The sequence below is a fragment of the Cetorhinus maximus genome, chromosome 20 (genome assembly GCF_964194155.1).
Source record: "Cetorhinus maximus chromosome 20, sCetMax3.hap1.1, whole genome shotgun sequence".
Taxonomy (NCBI): Eukaryota; Metazoa; Chordata; class Chondrichthyes; order Lamniformes; family Cetorhinidae; genus Cetorhinus; species Cetorhinus maximus.
The window spans coordinates 28,151,068-28,167,966 of record NC_135898.1 but is presented as its reverse complement, the minus strand read 5'-3'; the positions used below and the strand labels follow the sequence as shown (position 1 = coordinate 28,167,966).

General features: G+C 46.5%; 1 protein-coding gene across 1 annotated transcript in view; it reads left to right on the top strand.

The window, feature by feature from the left end:
• tacr2 (tachykinin receptor 2) overlaps window positions 1-16,899 on the top strand; it is a 139,398-nt gene that overhangs the window by 101,201 nt on the left and 21,298 nt on the right. Inside the window, exon 4 of the mRNA XM_078565821.1 lies at window positions 15,800-15,996. Coding sequence (XP_078421947.1) covers window positions 15,800-15,996 — 197 coding nt within the window. The remainder of the gene's footprint in view (window positions 1-15,799; window positions 15,997-16,899) is intronic.

Genomic DNA, 16,899 nt, shown 5'->3' with positions numbered 1-16,899 from the left:
ATGAGTGAGCAGGAGGAAGAGAGTGAGGCAGAGTCAGCTGTAGGCAGTCCCCTCAGAGAACAGAGGACAGACACAGTCATGCTCTGCAAAGTGAAGATGCTGGAACTCAGGTGACACAAACAAGGAGGGTCTTCCTGCAGCATCAAAGATGGATGAGTTCCTGAGTTTTGGAGATTCCTGAGGCATCGCAGAGCCAGGGGCAATTAATGAAGGAGTCCATGTAGTGTATGCCCGTCATGGTTCAGAGATTTGAGCACATGAGATCCTCAATTGAGAGAGTGGCCACCCTCTTGGAGAGCCATACGCAGCACCACTCTGAGTGGATGCAGGAGCAGTGCACTTGTATTCACAGAAAGAGTGAGACTCTCTGTAGCATTGATTGCTTAGTGTTACTGAAGGTGCAGAGGTGTGAGGTGTGGGTGCCAGCTGCGTCCCAGCAGGTGACCTCATCTAGCATGCAAGGGCACCATGAAAGAGCAGGGGCAGGTGAAAAGGTTGATGGGTCAGGGGCACCTCTCAGGAGGCACTGGCATCCTCCCTCACCTCCAACTCAGCACCCATCCATGCTGCAAGGCACTGAGACTGAGGCTGTCCTGCAGTGGCGGTGGCATTGAGCCTGAGGAGAAGGTCCTCAGACACCTCCAGGATGAGACAGAAGCCATGGGCATCTCAGCCTGATGGAGGTACAATGGAGCAGGCTGCCTCCACCCAGTTTTCAACTATAGGGGAAGTACTGCATGGACGTGTGCATGAGCACAAGGCATCATGTCATTTATTGCACTTGATGGGTCAGCTGGGTGAAGATTTCTCTGTTTGCCTTGTCAACGATTTATCTTGTAATAATGATGATTTTTGCTAATTACAATCATAACTATTATTAAATTTTGTCGAGAAAAGTGACATGAAGGTTATGGGGAAGAGCTCAGGGCTTGGTGCACTTGCATGGTCTGTGATGTGGGGCAATGATGGTGCTGAAGACCCCATTCCCAATGTCTTTAGGAGACAATGGGATTATCCAGATGTGTGTGCTTGCTGGAGAACATCTCTCTCTAATGGAAATGCGTTATAGAGTCATCTGTCACTTTTCTGAGAGGCGCTCATGTAAAACGTTGCTGAATTAGCGTGTTCCATTGTGGCCATTCCAGGCAGCGTCAAACAGGTGTTATTATCCCTGTGGGGATCCATAAACCAAAATAAAATTATTTTACTGAGTGTAACAATAAAGACTTTTTTAAAAATTCATTCATGGGATGTGGGCATCGCTGGCTAGGGCAGCATTTATTGCCTATCCCTAATTGCCCTTGTTCAGAGAGCATTTAAGAGTCAACCACATTGCTGTGGGTCTGGAGTCACATGTAGGCCAGACCAGGTAAAGACAGCAGATTTCCTTCCCTAAAGGACATTAGTGAACCAGATTGTATTTACGATGATCGACATGGTCATCATCAGACTTTTAATTCCAAATCGTTATTGAATTAAAATTCTGCCATGGTGGGATTCGAACCCAGGTTCCCAGTGCATTACCCTAGGTCTCTGGATCACTAGTCCAGTGACAATACCACCACACCAATGCCTCCCCAATTACCAGCAAGATTTCACTTTTTGTAACTTTTTCTTTAACATGAATCAGTTTCAATTAAATTTTCCTTCTTACAAATTTTTCTTACAGCTACTGCTTCTGGGTCAATGGCCATCACACTTTAATGGGTTTCTGTTTGAGTTTCTTTCCCCATGGCAACCAGATTACATAGGCATGTCTCTGGGCTGAGGTGTTTATCCAGAATTCCCTCTTTAACTTTGAGTGAAAGGTACATTTGAAAACCTAACCATCTTGTAAATTTCAGCATTCATCACACCGCTTACCACAACTTTAAGTTTCCTGTGCATCTACTGCAGATAGCATATGTGTTGGACCCTGCACAGGGTTCTGACATGCATCAGCGGTGAACATTGAGCTGTTCGCCACTGCTGGCATGAAAAGATTCAGCCCATTGCTTTTGAAAGGAATTATGCAGTTCATGTTATTCTGCAGAAAACCTTGTGCTCTTTACCTTTTACCATGATGGAAGCCTGGAAGGAATTATACCATGTCCATAAACCAGTCTAATTGGCAGACTTGGCTGCCTCTTGGGTGGGGAAGGCTCCAGAAAAGGCTACAGCCCAGAGCAAGGCACTTCATATCCACTGAGGGCAGCGCCTACTCGCAGCAAATCTCACAGGAGTTGAGCAGCAGGTACTTCGCCAAGGATTCCCAGAGTGCTTAGTTCAGTACAACTGCTATTCCTCCTCCTCCATTCCATTCTCCCCAAGTTGACACTGACACCAGGGCCAAAGGAGGCACTCTCAAAGGGATTATCGATTTTGACCTTATGCAGAATCCCTCTCCCCAGTTGTGAAAGAGTCACTTCCATGCAGAAATACCTGCAGATGGAGTCACCTATCTTTCAGGAGGTCACCCCACCCCCCACCACCACAGTATGAGCCACCCTGGATGACCAGCCAGATGACCAGATGAAGCATATCTTCAACATGCCAATGGTCTGCTCGGTGTTAGCCGGTGGTTGTAGGGCCTCTCTGCATCTATGTCTGGACTGAGTCATCTCATCAGGAGTAACCCTTATTCCCCAGCAGTGACTCATGGAATTTGGATGTTAGTGAGAAGAGGCCTGATACTGTGGGCTCTCGCAGTTTGAAGGAATCATGACAGCTACTTGGGAACTGAGCACAGATCTGCACCATGAGCTTCTTGTGGTCACAGACCAGCTAGATATTCAGCGAGTGGTAGCCTTTTCTATTCAGGAAACTGGTTAGTTGGTGCCGTGATGGCCATGTTGGTACAATTGATGACCCCATGAACTTGAGGGAATCCATCAAAAGCAGCAATGCCCAATGCCCTCTATGTCTGCATTAACCCCTCTGTCTCAAAATGGATTTATTTCCTCACTGAATGGAAGAGGGTATCAGTGACCAGCCTGATGGCATATTGAGCTGCCAACTGTGAGATCCACGCAGGGCTGCAGCTTATCCTGCGAATGATCCAGAACCAAAAACATTCAGCATTACAGTAACCTTAACGCCAGCAGCACTGCCAAGGAGACTCCGGTCATTGTGGGCCAGAGTTAGAGATCAATTGCTTGGAAAGGCTCAGCCTCTTTTGATGCTGGTTCTCTGTCATTTGCAGGGAGCTGACTCTTGATGCTGAGGCTCCTCCTTGCTGTTCTGCCCTGTTCCCACCTCAACTCCCTCAGCTTCCATTGGCTCAGCATGGCTTCCTCTGCCAAGATGCCCTGGTGATGCCAGCACACTGAAGCCCCTCTCAGGGATCCAATCTCTCACTCTTGACAAATACAAGCCTCTCAGTACCAGTGACAGTAACTCACTGTCAAAGTAACTCGCTGCCATTGGCTGAGCATCTGATTTTGCCTCTTCAGCTGACAAGTGAATCCATTTGTCTTCATGATTCCCTGCTGTGTTCATTCCAGCTGAACCCTAACATGTCTCAGAGCTTTCATGATCCTTGAGCCTGCCAATTGAAAATTTGAAACTGTTCCTCTGAGGCCTGTTAACGAACTCATTGGTGAACTCAATGAGCACTTGAGGAGGTGTGTGGGCTTCAGAAACTCCCTCTCCCATCCTCCCTTTGATTACCATTGTGATCAGGAGGCAGCAGGATCCAGTGCCAACATCCAGGAGTGCGATTTTCAAATAGGGCCTACACTTATTCCATTCCCCCCACCTACTCTCCCTCCAATGGCATTTAAAAATCCAGTCCTCTCTGTTTCTGTAACCTTTTCCAAAGAGGATGTTTAGAGAATCTATTGCTGCATGGATTGACTCTCTGCCTGTGATTTATTCCAGTAAGCAATGACTCTGCGTTCTCTGGAGTAGATTGCCAACATAAAGGTGCACCAATGTGTATTAAAGGTTACTAGAGGGTCATTGTTAGAGAAATGACTTTGTGAACATGAGGACTTCCTACAGTCTAACCTAAATTTCATGCATTGGAATTTTGATGAGCCACTCCTCTCCTCCCTACACAGCACAGATAACATACCCACAGGAACAGAGTGGATCATTTCAAGATTTTAAAAACCTCAGTTATAGCACCTTGAAATCCATGTTTTGCATTTCTCTCAGATTGTCTGATAGCTAAGATTCTCCTGTGGACCTTTTAGGAGTCTCAATATCTCATAACATGTGAAAAGACCAAAACTGAGTACAGTGTTTTAGAGAGAACCATCCGAACATGATGCAATGTCCCCATATCATACAATCTCCTGGAATGAGCAAAAAACAGGCAAAAACCTTAGGTCAATTTAGGCTTTGTATAAGCTAAATATCATAGTGCTAGTTTTCTACTTAACTGTCCTAACTGTACACCCTAACACTTCCCTCTCTCTGTGTCCTCGTGACACCAGCTGTGTCTCTTCAATGTTTTCAGCCACAGGCTTAAGCAATAACCCAACTTGGTGCAACACACCTGGAATTACCCCAGTTCAAATGTATCACGCTGCATTTATCTACATGAAGCACGTTTAACATTCATTGCCCCATTCTGTCTTGATGAGTTTGTAGGTTGTTTATTTGACTTACATTCCCAACTGTTGTGCACACCTTTTTGTGTAACATGACAACTTGCATTTATATAGCACCTTTAACATAGCAAAACATTGCAATGTGCCTTAGAAGAGCATAACAAGAAAAACATTTTTGATATCAAGCTACGGAAATATTGCTTCAATTCTGCCCTCATCAAAATCCTTGATTGTGGCATTGAAAAGCAATGGTCTCACCCAGGATTCCTACAGGACTCAATGCATTTCACTCAGAGCCATGACCATTCATAACCTACACAAGTTTAACCAATTCGCAATCCAAGATGTGCACAACAATTCCACAGGGTGCAACCTTACACAACAAACATTTATCCAAGGACTGTCGGGAGTCATCATATGCCCAGACCAGCCATATAAATACTGTGACTACAAGAGCAGGTCAGAGGCTGGGAATTCTATGGCAAGTAATTCACCTCCCGACTCCACAAAGCCTGTCCATCATCTACGAGGCACAAGTCAGGAGTGTGATGGAATATTCTTTACTTGCCTGGATGAGTGCAGCTCCAACAACACTCAAGAAGCTCAACACCATCTAAGAAAAAGCAGCCCTTAGATCGGCATCCCATCCACCATCTTAAAAGTATGCACCCTCCACCACTGATGCACTGGTGCTCTGCAAAAACTTGTCAAGCCTCCTTCAACAGAATCTTTCAAACTCGTCATCTGTATGGGAACCCAGAAGGTAGAAGTGGAGGAGCCTCAGCCTTTGCAATTGTCCAACAGGCTCAAGGTTCCTGCAGCCTGTAGGGATGAAAGTGGGGTCTGCAAGGTGGATGAGCAAACTGACCATAGCAACATGATACCAGAAGCTAGTCAAGCAGGGTAGAGTTAAAAGGAATGTAGAGACAGTAGAACACAGTAGTCGGGTGATAAACACAGTTCTCTGCAGCTAAGAGCGAGAGTCCAGATGGCTGTGTTGTCTGCCCAGTGTCAGGGTTCGGGACACCTGCTCTGGGCTGGGGAGGAACTTGCAGTGGGAGGAGGCGGGTCCAGTGGTCGTGGTCCACGTAGGTACCAATGACATAGTTAGGATGAGGAATGAGGTTCTGCTTAGGGAGTATAAGCAGGGTCTAAAAAAGCAGAACATCAAAGATAATATCACCTGAGCCATAAGCAAATTGGCATAGGGTAAATAAGATGAGAAAACTGAATGCATGGCTCAAAGATTGCTGTGGGACAAATGGGTTTTGATTCCTGCGGCACTGGCACCAGTACTGGGGAAAGTGGGAGCTATACTGTTGGGACAGTCTTTACCTGAACCATGCTGGGGCCAGTGTTCTGGTGAGTCATATAATTAGGGTGGTAGAGAGAGTTTGAACTAAAAAGTAGGGGGAGGGATCAAGTAAGGGAAGTTGCAATCAATTGAAGAGAGAAGGCAAGGCAAGAGGGCAAGCAATAAGGGAATTGGTAATCAGAGCATGGTAGGAAGGGGCAGAATGTATAAACTTAAAAGTGCGCCAGCAGATAAGACCGGAGATTGCAAAAATGGTAAAAAGGCCAAGTTAAAGGCTCTGTATCAAAAAGCACGTAACAATCACAACAAAACAAATTAATTGACAGCTCAAATAGAAATAAATATGTATGATAGCCATTACAAAGACTTGGCTGCAAGGTGACAATGGCTGGGACCTGAATATTCAAGGGTATTTGACATTTTGGAAGGACAGAAAACTAGGAAAAGTTGGAGGGGGTAGCTCTGTTACTTAAGAATGGCATTAGTACAATAGAGAGAGATGACCTTAGTTCTAAAGATCAAGATATACAATCAGTTTATAGAGATAAGAAATAGTAAAGATAAGAAGTCACTTGTGAGAATGGTTTGTAGGCCTCCTAATAGTAAGCACACTGTAGGACAGGGTACGCAGAAGAAATAAAAGGGGCTTGTGAGAAAGGTACGGTGATAATCATGGGTGATTTTACTCTACATATAGACTTGGTGAATCAGATTGGCAAAGATAGTCTGGAAGATGAGTTCATAGAGTGTTTTCTGGACAGTTTCTTATAGCAGCACATGTTAGAGCCAACCAAAGAGCAGGCTTTTCTAGATCTGGTAATGTGAAACAAGAGGGATGAATTCATAACCTTATAGTAAAGGCACCCCTAGGTAGCAGTAATCATAACATGATTGAATTTTGCATTCAGTTCGAGGGGAAAAAATGGTAGGTTTAAGACTAGTGTTTTAAACTTTACAGGAACATAGGATTTAGGAGCAGGAGTAGGCCATTCAGCTGTTCAAGCCTGCTCTACCATTCAATGAGATCATGGCTGATCTGGTTGTGGCCTCAACTCCACTTTGCCATCTGTCCCCCATAACCCATGACTCCTTGTCTATCAAAAATCTGTCTAATTCTGCCTTGAATAAATTCAATGATCCAGCCTCCACTGCTTTCTGGAGTAGAGGGTTCCAGAGACTAATGATCCCTTAAACAATAGACATCTTATTTTTAAACTGTGTCGCCTGGTTCTAGTCTCTCCCACAAGAGGAAATGTCCTTCCGGTATCCACCTATCAAATCCCCTCAGGATCTTATGTTTCAATAAGACCACCTCTTATTCTTCTAAACTCCAATGGGTATAGGCCCTACCTGTTCAACCTTTCTTCATAAGATTGGCCCTCTTACTAGGAATGAGTCAAGTGAACCTTCTCTGAACTGTCTCTAATGCAATTATAGCTTTTTCAAATAAAGAAACCAAAACTGTACACAGTATTCCAGATCTGGTCTCACCAAGGCCCTGTACAGCTGCAGTAAAACTTCCCTACTTATATCTCCCATTCCCCTCGAAACAAGTGGCAACATCCCATTTACCTTCCTACTGTACCTGCAGACTAACTTTTTGTGCTTCATGTGCCAGCACACTCAGATCCCACTGTACCACTGAGTTCTGAAATCTCTCTCCATTTAAAGTGCATACTGCTTTTCTATTCTTCCTGGCAAAGTGTACAAGTTCACATTTTCTCACATTATATTCCATCTGCCAAGTTTTTGCCCACTCACTTAACCTGTCTATATTCCTTTGCAGACTCTCTACCTCCTCTTGACAACTTACTTTCCTACCTATCTTGGTGTTATCAGCAAATTTAGCTACCATAGATTCGGTCCCTTCGGCCCTTATCCAATCATTGATATAGATTGTAAATAGTTGACGCCCCAGCATTGATCCCTAAGGCCCTCCATTTGTTACAGCTTACCAACCTGAAAAAGACTCATAGGGGATAACCCTATTCTCTGCTTCCAATTAGCTAACCAATCTTTTATCCATGCTAATACATTACCCGCTACACCATGTAATATTATCTTGAATGGCAACGTTTGATGTGGCATGTTATCAAATGCCCTCTGGAAAGCTAAGTACAGCACATCTACAAGTTCCCCGTTACTCATATTGCTTGTTATTTCCTCAAAAAACTCAAAATAAATTAGTTAAACATGATTTCCCTTTCACAGACCCATGTTGGCTCTGCCTGATCAAATTATGATATTCAAAGTATCCTGCTTTAGCCTCCTTAATAATGGATTCTAGAAATTTCCCTGTGACAGATGTTAGGCTAACTGGTCTGTAGTTTCCTGCTTTCTGTTTCCCTCCTTTCTTCAATAAAGGTGTCATATTAGCTATTTCCAATCCACTAGAACCTTTCCAGAATCTAAGGAAGTTTGGAACATTATAAACAATTTCTCTACTATCTCTGTGTAAGGAACATATCTTTTTATTTTCTGTTGGACTGTGGGTTGGGTTTGCAATGGCTGCAGCTTGAGAAACAGGTCCACTAGGACGGAATGAGAGATTATATATAATGTTGCAGACCTGGAACAGAGTGTGCCATTAAAGAGAGGATGGTGCCAGAAAGGAGTCCTGGACTCTGCGCTGCCTGGGAGGGTAGTGGGGGCGGGCAGCCTCACATTCTTTAAAAAGTACCTGGATAAGCACTTGGTACATCATAACATTCAAAGCTATGGGCCAAGTGCTGGGAAATGGGATTAGGTAGGTAGGCCAGATGTTTCTCACATGTCGGTGCAGACTCGATGGGCCGAAGGGCCTCTTCTGCACTGTGTGATTCTGTGACCAAGGGAGGCTGCCTGACAACAGCATTTTAATTAGCTTCTGACCGGGTGACTAGGATTTTATATGGTAGCAGTGCTGCAGAAACTTCCTGGCCTGCAAAGAGAATACATCTAAAATCTCTTTTCCTCAAATCCCTATAACCTGCTCTCTCTCTGACGAATCCCCTGTATAAAGGAAAAGGGGAAAACCACTGTTAGAGACATTGAAAAGCAAGTTCTCAACCAGTGAACTAAATACTGAAAGTGCTGGAAGACCACCTTGTGTCATCAACAAGAGCTAAAAAGAATTTGGAAGACATCGATCAAAATCAACCCATCAAATCCTGTACTCCGGGTTAGCTCTTTTGAATTGTTTTATCCCACCCTTAAAATCCATTGTGTGTGTGTGTATAGGGATTTAAGAAGGGGTAGAGTTTAAGTTACAGTGTTAGAAGTTAGCTATTCATATTTCTCTTTTGCCATTAGTTAAAGACAATTTGTTCAATAAACAGTTACTTAATTATTAAGTTTACAAACCTGGTGCTCATATTCTGTTAACCTAAACTAAACAGTTAAGTAGAATTAGGGCAATTTGGTGGTTTGGTCAAACTTTTCACATTTGTCGTGACTCAGGGAGCCTTGGGGCTTGATATTACAGCGCACTATCCCCAGTGAGTCATGACAGCAACCACTTCTTTTAAAACCCTTGGATGCAGGCCATCTGGTCCAGGGGACTTGTCAACCTTTACATTTAATAGTTTTCCTATCACCTTTTCCCTAGTGGTGGTCATTTGTTTTAAGTTCCTCTCTCCCTTTCAGCTCTTGATTTTCAAGTATCTTTGGAAGGTTATCTAAGTCTTCTACAGTGAAGACAAACACAAAATACCTGTTCAAAGCTTTCACCATTTCCTTGTTTTCTATTATCAATTCCCCAGACTCTGTCTAGAGGACCAACACTAGGTTTAGTTACTCTTTTCTGATTTAAATATTTGTAGAAACTCTTACTATCTGTTATTATATCACTAACTAGCTTTCTCCCATACTCTACTTTCTCCCTCTTTATTATTTTTAAAGTCATTCTTTGAAGATCCTTAAAATTTGACCAATCTTCTGACCTACCACTAATCTTTGCAAATTTGTACAGTGTATTTTTCAGTTTGATACTGTCCTTTACTTCCTTATTCAGCCATAGATAATGCTTCTCAAAGAGCAGAATTTTCTGGGTGACATTCAGGGGGCAGGCCTCGCACTTCAGCATGTAAAATGATGCGCGGTGACGTCGGGTGAGCGTCCCAACATCACCGCGCGCCATCGCGATATTTCGCTGGGCGGGCGCACGATGAAGTTTGACGCACGCCCGCCATTAATTAACGGGCTAGTTAAGGCCTTTAAATCGTCAATTGATGGCGATTTTCAGGTGCCCGTGCGATCTTCAGGTCGGCACATGGGTTCAACGGACAGGCAAGTGGGGTCGTCAATCTGCTCTGTGGAGTATTTATTACAGAAAGTTTTTTAAACTTTCCTGTGTGATCTGTTGCAGTTCAGAATGAACTCCAGCAGCTTTCTGTGTACTTTGAACCTTCAGGTCAGCACTCTGCAGTCAGTAATCTTTATCAGGCCTGCAGCTTTCCGGAGGCCTCCCTTTAGCCTGGGTATGGGTTCTGACATGTCCACTGGAGGCAGCTCTGAGGAGGGCTAGAATAAGGAGGAGGCCAGGAGGTGCACTCAGCCTCCAGGGAAGCGACCTTTGGGAGTATAGGCGCAGGCACAAGGGGCGCATGGCCAAGAGGTAGTCCCAAGGTGGAAGGGGCCGTAGAAGATGCCACTATCCTGCTGCCAGAGTTTACAGGCAGCGAAGCAGCTACATCAATATGACTGAGGTACAGTGCTGAAGGAGGTTCTGACTGTCAAGGGAGATAGTCAGCTACATCTGTCAGGTGATTGGCCCTGAGATCTCTCCTAACTGTGTGGGCGGACACCACATGCCAGCGGCTCTGAAGGTCAGAGTTGCCCTCAACTTCTATGCCTCTGGCTCCTTCTAGGACTCAGTGGGTGATCTTTGCGGTATCTCCCAATCAGCTGTGCACACCTGTGTCAAGCAGGTTACAGATGCTCTGTTCAGGCATGCATTGACCTTCATCCACTTCCGCTGGGACCAGGCAAGCCAGACACAGCGAGCCAGAGGCTTTACGGGCATTGCTGGCTTCCCCCGCGTCCAGGTTGCAATAGACTGTACACATCAAGGTGCCAGCAGGTGAGCCTGGTGCCTTCGTCAACAGGAAGGGCTTCCACTCCATGAACGTGTGATCACAGGATGCAGATTCTACAAGTCTGTGCAAGGTACCCAGGCAGCTCCCACGACGCCTACATCCTCAGACAATCCCAGGTGCCGGGGCTCTTCAAGTGCTCCAGCTCAGCTTGATGGATGGCTGCTAGTTGACAAGGGCTATCCCCTCAGAAGGTGGCTCATGATGCCTCTCCGCCATCCAAGAACAGAAGCCGAGCAGTGCTACAATAGGAGCCACGCCTCCACAAGGGCTGTGGTGGAGAGAGCCATCGGTCTTCTCAAGATGCGCTTCCGATGCCTGGACCGCTCAAGGGGCACACTCCAGTAACCCCATGATCATGTATCGCTGATAGTGGTTGCATGCTGCGCTCTCTACAATCTTGCGCTGGAAAGGGGGGACACAGTGGACGATGAAGACGTTGGTGCAGTGGATGTGGCTGCACACGATGACTCAAGCACTGATTCTGAGGATGAGCAAGCACAGGGGAATGATGAGGGGCTTGACACTGACCCGGGACTACATAACAAGAAGGCAGGGACACCCGGGAGACTTTAACCCAACGAACCTTCAGCCAGCACAACACAGGTGGATCAGCAGGACCAGCCTTGCCTGGCGCTTCCAAAATCGGTGCCTAAGAGCAAAATCTGCCAGGTCATCAGCTGCAACTAAGGGCTTTGGACCTAAACTTCAATGTCCACTCAAACACGCATGACATGAATGTAAAACATACAAATGCAGAACAAAGGAGCCACCCTCAGCCATGGTAACAAATCTGGTTTTAATTTTCATCATCAGAAGTTCACACAAAGTCAAAACAAAACGTTATTCAAGCAGAAAAAAATAATAATTCCCTAATCTAGGGCCAACACAAAAACACCAGTGAGAAACCCGTGGTGTGCCTAAGATGCCTTATGCTTTTGTTTCCAGGTGCTATGTCTTAATGCTGCCCCATCGCTTGGAGTGGCATCTGAGGCAGCCTGCTGACTCTGCTGTCCTGTTGGCCTCGATGACCTTGGCGGCCGTCCTCTGGCCTGTGCTGGCCCCGCCTAGGAGGGAACTGCCAGTTGCACAGTTGGCATCTCCCCAGTCGCGCAGCCTCACCCGATGAAGCGGTCACTGGGAGAGGGGCGGAGGAGCTGTTGCCCTCATCCGGAGCGCTGTGAGAGGAGCCCGCAGATACAACAGGCAGCTTCTCCGCTGACGTGAGGTCACCCCAGACCTCCCTGCTCACAGTGGATGGATGGGCAATGAGCTGGGAAGCCTGAAGCCCACACCATCTCCCACATTGGCACTGACCAGCTGTGGCCACTGGCGCTGTGAGGGCTTGCAGGTCCGAGCGTAACCCCAGGAGGACTTGAATGTTCTCCTGAAAGCCCCTCTCCACGAGAGTCGGCACTCTCTCCATGGAGGAAATATGACACTCTGCCATGAGGCTCATTGCATCAGTGATGCTCCGCGTGGACTCCTCCACCACGGACACCAAGCGAAGCACAGCCTCATGTATCACTCCCAGGTGCTCCCGCACACCTAGCCACTTTTCCTGCAGCTGCTGCGTCGCGGACAACTCCAGAGGCACATCATCAGGCATCGACTCAACATGTGCCTGATCCCCTGCAGTCCTCCAACTGCTGGCACCATGGGCACTCCCTGTCTCTGCCAGCTCCTCCAGCGATTGTGAAGTGCGCTCTCCACTGTGCCCCGGGACAGTAGCCAATGTTTCAATGCAGTGGGTGCAGACCTGATTGGCACCCGCGATTGGGGCCGCGCTGCCATTTTGCACAGGTGGGTGAATTAAGGCCCGCCTAGCGTATTTCTGACTCCCATGAATAGCGGGAGTGTGCGGGCTGCGGCGGGCGTGCACAGACCGCCAGGTCCAATGGCGACCCAGCAGTCTGTTTAAAGGAAGGCCTGGCAGCCTTTTGTAGGCTGCTCACAATGGCCGCATCCAGGTCACACCACAGGCTGAGCAGGGCAAGCTGGAGGGAAGGGCAAAGGAGCAGGCTAGGCTGCAGGGTTTGCCACAGGAGCAGGGCAGGCTGCAAGGTAGGCCAGTGGGGGCCCAATGCACCCCTTGCTTTTCAGATGACTGCCTAGAGGCTCCTTTACTATGAGGTTATTGATTAATCCTGTCTCATTGCTCATTACCTGGTCTTAATTAGCCTGCTCCCTGGCTCCTGAACATACTGCTCTAAGACATTATCCCAAATACACTCTATGAACTAATTTTCCAGGCTACCTTTGCCAATCTGATTCACCCAATCTACGTGTAGATTAAAGTCACCCATGACTTTTGCAGTACCTTTCTTGTACACCCAATTTATTTATTTCTGTATACTCTGCCCTACAATGTGACTACTGTTAGGGGCCTATAAACTATTCCCACAAGTGACCTCTTATCATTACTATTCCTTGGGCAGCATTTTCGGGTTGTCGGACGGGCGCGATGGGCAGGCCTGGGAGTGGCCGGGAAATGGGCTGCTGCCTGCAATCGGCCCCTGACTGTGATTTCACACTGGCTGGCCAATTAACGGTTAGCTAGTGTGAAACACATGCTGAAAGGCCTAGCCCTGCCGGGTTGGGGACGGGAGGAGGGCCAGCGCTGAAGTCAGCGTGGACGTGGGGGAGTGCGCAATGACAGCTGCCTGAAGGCAGAGAGCTGCCTGAGGGAGCTGAAGAACTTTAAAGCCAAAAATGAATGTTATTAAATTCTGAAAAAAGAAATTTCCACCCATGAGAATCATTCACCTAAACATATTGATGATTAAAAATTCTGCCTGAACATTTTTTAAAAATTTAATATCGGAAACCTTATTCTGCTCTTGGATGAGGTTTCCTCAAGGATCCAAATTCTGCCTGGCCGATTCACCCACCATAACGTTGGATGGGAAGTGAAAAAACCAGGTCAATTACTACATTAATGGCCTTAATAAGCTTCTTAATTGTCAGTGGCCGACCAAAATATCGCACTATTTTACGCCTGATTGGATCGGGTATGCGCCCACCCACTGGACATTAAATTCTGCCTCTTGTCTCTACCCAAACTTATTCTACATCTTACTTTTTCAAACCAAGGTCATCTCTCACTACTGTACTAATGTCATCCTTAATTAACAGAGCTACCCCACCACCTTTTCCTAGCTTCCTATCTTTTCAAAATTCAAATACCCTCAAATAGTTAGGTCCCAGCCTTGGTCACCCTGCAACCATGTCTCTGTAACGGCTATCAGGTCATCCATATTTATTTCTATCTGTGTTAACAGTTCATCTTTTGTTATGAATACTGTGCGCTTTCAGTTACAGAGTCTTTAACTCTCTTTTTTTATTCATTTATGGGATGTGGGCATCGCTGGCTAGGCCAGCATTTATTGTCCATTTGGCCTTATCTGCTGGTGCGCTCTTAAGTTTGTATACAATGTCCCCTCCTGCCACGCTCTGGTTACCTTTAACAAAATCACTACCCTGCTCTATTACCTTGTTGTTTCTCTTTGATTTACCACATCTCTTGTATAATCCCTTCCCCCGCACTATTAAATTGAAAGCCCTCCCAGCACCCTCATTATACGACTCACCAGAACACTGGTCCCAGCACAATTCAGGTGAAGACCATTCCAACGGTAGAGCTCCCACTTTCCCCAGCACTGGTGCCAGTGTCCCATGCATTGAAACCCATTTCTCCCACACCAATCTTCTTAGCCATGCATTTAACTCTCTAATCTGATTTACTTTATGCCAATTTGCTCATGGCTCATGAAATAATCCAGATTATTACCTTTGAGATTCTGCTTTTTCATTTAGCCCCGAGCTGCTCATAATCCCTAAGCAGAACTTCTTTCCTAGCCCTATCTATGTATTTGTACCAATGTGGACCACAACCACTGGATCCTCCCACTCCTACTGCAAGTTCCTCTCTAGGCCTGAGCAGATATCCGAAACCTTGGCACCAGGTAGACAACATAGCTATCTAGACTCATGCTCTTGGCTGTAGAGAACTGTGTTTATCCCTCTGACTATACTGTCCCCTACTATCACTACATTTCTATTAACTCTCCCCATACGAATGGCTTCCTGTACCATGGTGCCAGGGTCAGTTTGCTTATCCACCCTGCAGCTCTCACTTTCATCCCTACAGGTTGCAAGAACCTCGAACCTGTTGGACAACTGCAAAGGCTGAGGCTCCTGCAGTTCGACCTTCTGGGTCCTTGTACCTGCCTCACTTGCAGTCACACCCTCTTGTCCCTGACCACTGACCAAATCAGAAGGCCCTGACCTAAGGGGTGTGAACGCCTCCTGAAATGTCCGGGTAACTTTCCCCCTCTCTGATGCATTGCAGTGTCTGCAGCTCTGCTTCCAGCTCAATAACTCTGATCTGAAGCTCCTCAAGCTGAAGACACTTACTACAGACATGTTTGCCCTGAACTACACCAGTGTCCTGTCTGCTCCCACATTCTGCAGTCACAACACATCACCTGCCCTGCCATCTTTATTATGTGTTAATTTATTGTCTAAATTAATTTATAATTAATATACCCTACTACTCCCAATAAGCTTTACTACTGCTAGTAAACATTATTAATACTAATGCAGCCTTAAAATTACTTGAAAAAAATTACACCAGTTTTCAAAGAAAAACAAGCAAAATGCTCACCAACTAATCACTTAGCTGTCTCTTGGCAGTGAACCCAACATCCCAGGAGGACAGGATTTATTTTCTCAAGAACTCTGCTCGAAGGCCCAATAAGCATTGTTCTTTTAAAATTATCCTTTGCTCAACTTTGATAACACTTTCCAACTTATGTACTGTACATCACTAAGAACAGCTTAAAACCACTTATCTGATGTTACTTACTCTATTTCAGATTGTGAAAATGATGATCATGGTTGTTCTGACCTTTGCCATTTGCTGGCTACCCTACCATTTGTATTTTATCCTCGCAAGTTTCAAGAAGGACATCTATTATGAAACATACATACAGCAGGTCTATCTGGGATTATTCTGGCTTGCCATGAGCTCCACCATGTACAACCCCATTATCTACTGTTGCCTAAATAATCGGTAAGCACAATAGGCAGAAAACAGAGTGACAGGCTGGAGCAGGTGGTGGTGGGTACAATGACAGAGCGGGGCCGCTGGTTGTGGGCACGCTGACAGATGGGGCAGGTGGTGGTGGGTACAGTAACAGACAACAAAAGGTTGTGGTGGGTATACTGATGTGCAGGGACAGGTGATTGAAGGTATACTGACAGACAGTGACAGGTTGTGGTGGGCACACTGACAGACAGGGACAGGAGGTGGTGCGCGCACCGACAGACATCGACAGGTGATGGTGGGTTCACTGACAGACAGGGAGAGGTGCTAGTGGGTAATCTGACAGACAACGACAGGTATTGGTTGCCATACTGACAAACAGCGACAGCTGGTAGTGGGTAGACTGACAGGCAGCAACAGCTGGTGGTGGGCACACTGACAGGCAGGTACAGATGTTGATGGGTACACTGACAGGGACAGGTGGTGGTGTGTATACTGATGGGCAGGGACATGTGGTGGCGGGTACACTGACAGGCAGGGACAGGTGTTGGTATGTACACTGACAGGCAGGGACAGATGGTGGTGAGTACACTGACAGGCAGCGACAGCTGGTGGTGGGCAAATTGACAGGCAGGTACAGGTGTAGATAGGTACACTGACAGGGACAGGTGGTGGTGTGTACACTGATGGGCAGGGAGAGATGCTAGTGGGCATACTGACAGGCAGCGACAGGTAGTGGTGGGTATACTGATGGGCAGGGACAAGCAGTGGTGGGTACGCTGAGAGGCAGAGACAGGTGGTGGTGGGTACACTGACAGAGGGACAGGTGGTGGTGTGTACACAGACAGGCAGTGACAGCTGGTGGTGGGTACATTGGCAGGCAGCAACGGCTGGTGGTGGACACACTGACAGGCAGGTACAGGTGTTGAT